The sequence below is a fragment of the Manis pentadactyla genome, chromosome 9 (genome assembly GCF_030020395.1).
Source record: "Manis pentadactyla isolate mManPen7 chromosome 9, mManPen7.hap1, whole genome shotgun sequence".
Classification (NCBI taxonomy): domain Eukaryota; kingdom Metazoa; phylum Chordata; class Mammalia; order Pholidota; family Manidae; genus Manis; species Manis pentadactyla.
The window spans coordinates 44,107,676-44,116,051 of record NC_080027.1 but is presented as its reverse complement, the minus strand read 5'-3'; the positions used below and the strand labels follow the sequence as shown (position 1 = coordinate 44,116,051).

General features: G+C 39.7%; 1 protein-coding gene across 1 annotated transcript; it reads right to left on the bottom strand.

Annotated features, from left to right (window-relative positions):
• Positions 1–1,486: 1,486 nt before the first annotated feature.
• On the bottom strand, positions 1,487–2,446 carry LOC118912091 (olfactory receptor 51V1-like). The gene has a single exon (XM_036884874.2). It carries the CDS (start codon positions 2,432–2,434, stop codon positions 1,487–1,489), a length of 948 nt encoding a protein of 315 aa, XP_036740769.2. The 5' UTR covers positions 2,435–2,446.
• Between the last annotated feature and the right edge of the window lie 5,930 nt (positions 2,447–8,376).

The following is an 8,376-nucleotide window of genomic DNA, read 5'->3' as shown; positions in this document are numbered from 1 at the left end:
AATCTGCTTTCAAGTCTTTATTCTTGTCTACTTTTCAACTTTAATGCCCAAATTTCACAGTCACTTATTCACCAGTTTTACCCAGTCCAATATATTCTCAACTTTTATTCTCCCTCTTCTCTTTTCCTGAACCTTCCTTCTCTTTTCTGCTCCCCAGGTTACCTACCCTAATCTTCAAGCCTCAACTACACATCACTTTCTTAGGGAAGTCATTTCTCAAATTCTCTGTCCTGAATTAGAGTCCCCTGTTAGCTTTCACTGCCCCTCTACTTCATACTGATACTTATCATAATTGAAGAGTAGATGTGCACTAAAAAACTTTGTCTGACTCACCTACTACACAAAAGGCAAAGTATGCTTTCTGCTCTCTAGGGCTTCCCTGAATCTTAGCACTGTCTACACAGCATCTGAAATACTGGGGGTACTTCCTAATACTCTGAACGGATTTTTATACATGTTCCACAGGCCTCAATGTGTTCAGAAAAGACTTCACTATCTCCTTGTGTAAACAATGCTCTTTCTTTGTTGTTGTCTCATAGAATGACACACCATCAACTTGATTTTACAAACAAGAAAGCTGACCATCATGTATGAATACACTCCTTGTTCACCATCCCACAACAGTTACTAAGGTGTGTGTTTATCCTAAATATTATTCATATCACTTAGCTTAGTTCCATTCTCACAATCTTTGCTCTAAGAGAGGCCACCATTGGCTCTCAACTGTGTATTTGTAAGAGTTTCTCAACTCAACTCCTTCCTTAGAGACTTTATGGGGAATTTAAAGAATATGAAGAAATCCTAATGATATAATATGTATGAAAAACTGTAGAATGAAAAATTATATGCAATAAGGTCACATCTTCATAGCAGGGAAGAAATTAAGAACAAAATCTTTGGAATTAAGGGATTATAATTATTTTTATTCCAAAAATTTTATAATGAACTTTCATTAAGTCATTAATGGGGAAAAAGAACAGAGCGGAGGGAAGGCTCAGCATCATAATCTCAGCATCATAGCTATTCACCTAACCTATAAGAGTGAGGAAAGTAAAATTTTGCTGTTGCTTATACATTGATATAAGGATCACAAACCGAATAATCTGAATAATTGGTATGTTCCCAAAATGTTAGGTGGAACTATGTCTAAATGGAAAGAAAATATTGATTAATGCGCTTAACACAATTTTCATATGGCAACCATGCTGCAAACATATACCAATGAAATGCAAAGACACTTATTGTTATGTCCATAATACCTATGGTTATCCTATAGCAACCTTCCAGAAACCTTTTCTAGAATACTATTAGCAAACAACTCCATTATGACTGTTGCATTAGAAAGCCTCTTAAGTTCTTCAACACTCTAGTCCTCAGAAAGAACAAACATAAATAAAATGATTCCAGTTTAATATTGTTGCACACACAGGAACAAACATAATTGTTTTGACCTTAAAAATTCTTACTGAGAAAACCAAGGGTTTTACTATGTTTTCAGGGAAAACCACTTCTTCATCCTGTTTCGGATCTGCTGGGTCTTTACACTGTAAATGATTGGATTCATCATGGGTGGGGAGATGATGTATATATTGCCCATAAGGATGTGGACCAAAGGTGAGAGATGCTTGCCAAAGCGGTGGACCATGGTGAGGCCAATGATGGGAATAAAAAAAACCAGGACAGCACAGAGGTGGGAAACACAGGTCTGCAAAGACTTGAGTCTTTCCTCCTGGGATGTAATCGCCAGCACTGTATGCAAGATGAAAATGTAGGAGATGAGAATAAGGACAGCATCCAACAACAAGGTGCACATCACTAGGGCCAGGGCATAGAAGCTGTTGAAGCGGATGTCGGAGCAGGCCAGCCGGAGCAGGTCCTGGTGCAGGCAGAAAGAGTGGGAGAGGACGTGAGGGCGGCAATAATGGAAGAACTTCAAACGAATGATGACAGGAAGAATGGAGAAAGCGCTTCTCATCAAAATGGTCACCATGAGTTGAATGACTCTACTATTTGTCAGGATGGATGCATATCTCAGAGGATTGCATATTGCTGTAAAGCGATCAAAGGCCATGGCAAGAAGGACTCCAGACTCTGTGCCGGAGAGTCCATGGACAAAATAAGTTTGGGCAATGCAGGCATCCAGACCAATCTCCTGGCGGAGCCCCCACAGGATGCCCAGCACGGTGTGCACTGTGGACAGCCCCATGCACAGGTCAGTGAGGGCCAGCATGGCCAGGAGGTAGAACATGGGCTGGTGCAGGCTCGGTTCAGTCCGGATCACATGCAGCACCAGGCAGTTTCCCAGGAAAACCATAGCGTAGATGAAGGAGAAGGGAACTGAGAACCAGGCATAGTACTGGTCCAGGCCTGGGAAACCCATGAGAACGAACGCTGAGGAATTGATACTGGAAGCAGAGGAGGCCGCCGTGGACATCTGTAGGTAAATTTAAAGATAAGATAAATACTGATCCTCAGTCTCGGTTGAACTGTCTGCCGTCCCTGAGAACAGTCACAAATAGCACAACTGCTCCGAGCGGCACAGGCAGAGCTAAGGCAGGATTCCAGGGACGCCCAGCCCTGCAGAAGAAGCCACAGCACAGGTGGGTCCCCAGGGACTCTCCTTGGGGTCGGGCCTCACAGGTTAGAGAAGCGAATCAACGTCCTGTCCGTTTTAAGCAAATGAGACCATTAACTTCATTCCCCGTAGTCTCTCTGAGCCATTTGCACCACGCGCACCAGGTGACAGAGACCAAAGTCACGGGGAGCCCAAGGCTGCTGCTCAGGAAGCCCGGCCCGCTGTCTCCGGCTCCGTGCTCAGGGCGCCGCCTCCACTGCTCAGGCTTATGAGGAAAGATGAGGGCATTGGTGGGAGCCGCTGGTCCAGCCTCCCAGGAGGCTGCCACTCCCCGGGGGGATGAGGCAAGTGGAGACTGCCTGGTGCCTCCAGGCTAGCCATTCCTGGGACTGTGAGGAAGGATAAATGGCACCAATTCCCCCAGAGTTCATGAATCTTTCTAACCTTAAGGGGAAAGACTCACTGCATTGACAAAAATTCAATAGTTCCTCAAATAGAGGCCAGGAGGCAAAGACCCAATGGATAAATATAGTTATCAGAATTCTGTAGAATTTAAGATTTCAGACTGAAGTAAAAAATATGTGTACATTAGGCTTCTTTATTGTTTTTCCCTGCATTTCACCTTTATTTTCACTGAATTCCTCAATCAACATTTCTCCCTTTTGTGAACCACTGAGAAATGTATGTCCTTTTTGACAGACATGATGCAAGAGCCAAGAAAAGGTTTTGTTAAAATGTTACACAATGGAAACACACTATTCCTGAAGGATTCATTTATGTATTAATTATTCATAGTTAATTATGCACTTATGTGTGAAATAAAATATTTTCTTCTCTTTGTGTATAATTATTCCCAAGTTCTATATGTTCTATATATAAAATTACAGAGAACTATTTTATTTAGATTTCTTTTTTTTTCCTTTTAAGCATTTTCAGTAATTTTTTTCTTAAGGAAATTTTCAGACGTAATCCAAATAAATTTTTTTCCCCAAACATCTAAAGAAGAAGTTTCCTACCTGATGATCCATCTGTCTCAAATTCTTTAGTATGTGTTTTCTACAATCAAGGACATTTTTCTGCATTACCATAATACAACCATAACCATGAAATTAACCCTGACACACGACTACCATCAGGTCCTAGATACATTTTTCCACTTGTACCGTCTATGTAGCTTATGGTTAAAGCAAACTGATAAACCCAGTTCAGGACCATGTGTAATGCATGTATCTGTTGTACTGTTGTTTAAGTCTTCTTCCCTCTGAAAATTCTTCCTATGAAGCCTCTTGTGCTCATGTTAATCAGTACTGAGCCCAGTAATATACATAAAATGTGGTTAAAGAAAACAACCTCCTCACTAAAGGGAAACGTATTTGAACAGGCCCTTCACCAAGATGTATGTACATATATATGTATGTATATGACAGATAAGCCTATGAAAAGAGGCAAAAAAGTATTCGTCACTGAGGAAACACAAATTAAAACCAAAACAATATGTAATATAGCAAAGCAAAAGAAAACAAAGAAACAAAAATTCTGACCAAATACAAGCCAAGGTGCAGAGGAATTGTAATTGTCGTATGCTGCTGGTCTGAATGCCAAGTGGTACAGTAGCTTTGGAAGAAGCATTGATAGTATTTTAGAAAGTTATACAGATGGATTAAAGATGGCGGCATGAGAGGAGAGACAGAGGCTTCCTCCTAAAACCATATACAATTAGAAAATATAGTTGGTGCAACTAATCCTGAAAAAGCAACAGGAAAGAGGACGGCGCCAGACTGCACACACTTAGAGAAAAGAGCAGACCTCACGGAACAGGGTAACGTACCAGAGCTGTGGCCTGGCAGGACCCAAGCCCTTCCTCCACCCCAGCTCACAGATGGGAGGAAGAGAAATGGAACAGGGAGAGAGTGAAAGGCCTGGGACTGCTGAATACCTAGCTCCAGAGATCTGCTCTGGGAGCACAAACCTACATTTCATGGTGCTTTCATGGTACTTGCGTGATTACAGCGTTGGAAAGCTAATACAGGCAGAATTCCTGGAAAGACTGAGATTCTAGCCACTTGTAGAAAGCAGAGATCCATATCCAGCTGCTCTGGGGCAAAAGCTTATACCTGTGTGCTTGGCCCACTGGCTCAGGCAGTGGAGTCAGGCATAGCAACTGGGAAGCAGGAGACAGCTCTTTCCTCCCCCCAGGCACCAGTACTGCTCCCCTGCAACCCCCGACATTGCTTCAGGTGCTGAGCAGCTCCAGAGTAGAGCGTCCGGACACTAGAGGGCACCATATACAAACATGAAACACCAGAGGAACCTGGTCCAGAGTAAAATTAATATAACTCTGGAGAAAGATTTAAATGACATGGACCTTATGACTCTTCCTGAAAGGGAGTTCAAAATAAAAATCATAAGCATTCTAATGGAGGTACGGAAAGATATCCAAGAACTCAGAAATGAATTCAGGTCAGATTTTCAATCATTGAAGAGCACGATGGAGGGTATTAAAACGAGGTTGGATACAGTGGAGGAGACAATAAATGAAATAGAAACTAGAGAAGAGGAATACAAAGAAGCAGAGACACAGAGAGAAAAAGGATCTCTAAGAATGAAAGAATATTGAGAGAACTGTGTGACCAATCCAAACGGAACAAAATTCTCATTAAAGGGATACCAGAAGAAGAAGAGAGAGAGAATGGGATAGAAAGTGTCTTTGAAGTGGTAGTTACTTAAAACTTCCCCAATCTGAGGAAGGAGATAGTCTCTCAGGCCATGGAGATCCACAGATCTCCCAACACAAGGAACTCAAGGAAGACAACACCAAGACATACAGTAATAAAATTGGCAAAGATAAAGGATAAGGACAGACTATTAAAAGCAGACAGAGAGAGAAATAAGATCACATTTAAAGGAAAGCCCATCAGGCTAACATCAGACTTCTCAGTAGAAACCTTACAGGCCAGAAGGGAGTGGCATGATGTATTTAATGCAATGAAGCAGAAGGGCCTGGAACCAAGATTACTTTATCCGGCAAGAATATCATTTAAATTTGAAGGAGGGATTAAACAATTTCCAAATAAGCAAAAGCTGAGAGAATTTACCTCCCACAGACAATCTCTAAAGTCTATTTTGGAGGAACTGCTATAGATGGAAGTGTTCCTAAGGTTTAATGGCTGTCACCAGAGGAAATAAAACCACAGTAAAGAAAGTAGAACAGCTAATTACTAAGCAAAAGCAAAATTAAATTTACTATCCCCAAAGTCAATCAAGGGATAGGCAAAGAGTACAGAATATGATACCTAATATATAGAGAATATAAAGAATGGAGGAGGAAGAAAAAGGAGGCTAGAAAGAAAAGAACCTTTAGATTGTGTTTGTAACAGCATATTAAGTGAGTTAAGTTAGACTCTTAGATAGTAAGGAAGTTAACCTTGAACCTTTGGTAACCACAAATCTAAAGCCTGCAACGGCAATAAGTGCATACCTATTGATAATCACCCTAAATATAAATGGACTGAATGCACCAAACAAAAGACATTGAGTCACTGAATTGATAAAAAAATAAGACCCATCTATTTGCTGCCTACAAGAGACTCACTTTAAACCCAAAAACATACACAGACTAAAAGTGAAGGGATGGAAAAAGATATTTCATGCAACTAACAGAGAGAATAAAGCAGGAGTTACAGTACTTGTATCAGACAAAGTAGACTTCAAAACACAGAAAGGAACCAGAGACAAAGAAGGACATTACATAATGATACAGGGGTCAATCCAACAAGAATGTATAACCATTATAAATATCTATGCTCCCAATACAGGAGCACCCACATATGTAAAACAAATAATAGTAGAATTAAAATGGGAAATAGAATGCAATGCATTCTTTCTAGGAGACTTCAACACTCCACTCACTGCAAAGAACAGATCAACCAGACAGAAGATAAGTAAGGAGACAGAGACACTGAACAACACACTATAACAGATGGACCTAATAGACATCTATAGAACTCTATACCCAAAAGCAACAAAATACACATTCTTCTCAAGTGCACATGGAACATTTTCAAGAATAGATCATACACTAGGCCACGAAAAGAGCCTCAGTAAATTCAAACCTATTGAAATTGTACCAACCCATTTCTCAGATCACAAAGGTATGAAACTAGAAATAAATTACACAAAGAAAATGAAAAATCCCACAAACACATGGAGGCTTTACAACATGCTCCTAAATAAATGGATCAACGACCAAATAAAAACAGAGATCAAGCAATTTATGGAGACAAATGACAACAATAATTCAACACTGCAAAATATGTGGGATGCAGCCACGACTGTGCTAAGAGGAAAGTATATTGCAATACAGGCCTACCTCAAGAGAGAAGAACAATCCCATATAAGCAGTCTAAACTCAAAATTAATGAAACTAGAAAAAGAACAACAAATGAGGCCCAAAGTCAGTAGAAGGAGGGACATAATAAATATTAGAGCAGAAATGAATAAAACAATAGGAAGAGTCAATGAAAGCAGGAGCTGGTTCTTTGAGAAAATAAACAAAAGAGATAAACCCCTACTCAGACTTATCAAGAAAAAAAAGAGAGTCTACACACATAAACAGAATCAGAAATGATAGAGGAAAATTCAATGCAGACACCATAGAAATATAAATAATTACTAGAGAATGCTATGAAAAACTATATGCTAACAAACTGGATAACCTAGAAGAAATGGACAACTTTCTAGAATAATACAACCTTCCAAGGCTGACCAAGGAAGAAACAGAAAATCTGAACAGAACAATTACCAGCAATGAAATTGAACTGGTAATCAAAAACCTACCTAAGAACAAAGGCCCTGGAGCAGATGGCTTCACTGCTGAATTTTATCAAACATTTGGTGAAGATTTAATACCCATTCTCCTTAAAGTTTTAAGTAAAATAGAAGAGGAGGGAATACTTCCAAACTCATTCTATGAGACTAGCATCACTATAATACCAAAACCAGGCAAAGACAGCACAAAAAAATAAAATTACAGACCAATAACCCTGATGAACATAGATGCAAAAATACTCAACAAAATATTAGCAAACCAAATTCAAAAATACATCAAGAGGATCATACACCATGACCAAGTGGGATTTATCCCAGGGATGCAAGGATGGTACAACATTCGAAAATCCATCAACATCATCCACCACATCAACAAAAAGAAGGACAAAAACCACATGATCATCTCCATAGATGCTGAAAAAGCATCCGACAAAATTCAACATCCATTCATGATAAAAACTCTCAACAAAATGGGCATAGAGGGCAAGTACCTCAACATAATAAAGGACATATATGATAAACCCACAGCTAACTGAACAGCGGGAGGCTGAAAGCTTTTCCTCTGAGATCGGGAACAAGACAGGGATGCCCACTCTCCCCACCGTTTTTCAACGTGGTACTGGAGGTCCTACCCATGGCAATCAGACAAAACAAAGAAATATAAGGAATTGAGATTGGTAAAGAAGAAGTCAAACTGTCACTATTTGCAGATGACATGAGTTTACACATAAAAAAGCCTAAAGAATCCACTCCAAAACTACTAGAACTAATATCTGAATTCAGCAAAGTTGCGGAATACAAAATTAATACACAGAAATCTGTGGCATTCCTATACACTAACAATGAACTAGCAGACAGAGAAATCAGAAAAATAATTCCATTCACAATTGCATCAAAAAGAATAAAATACCTAGGAATAAACCTAACCAAGGAAGTGAAAGACCTATACTCTTAAAACTACAAGACACTCATGA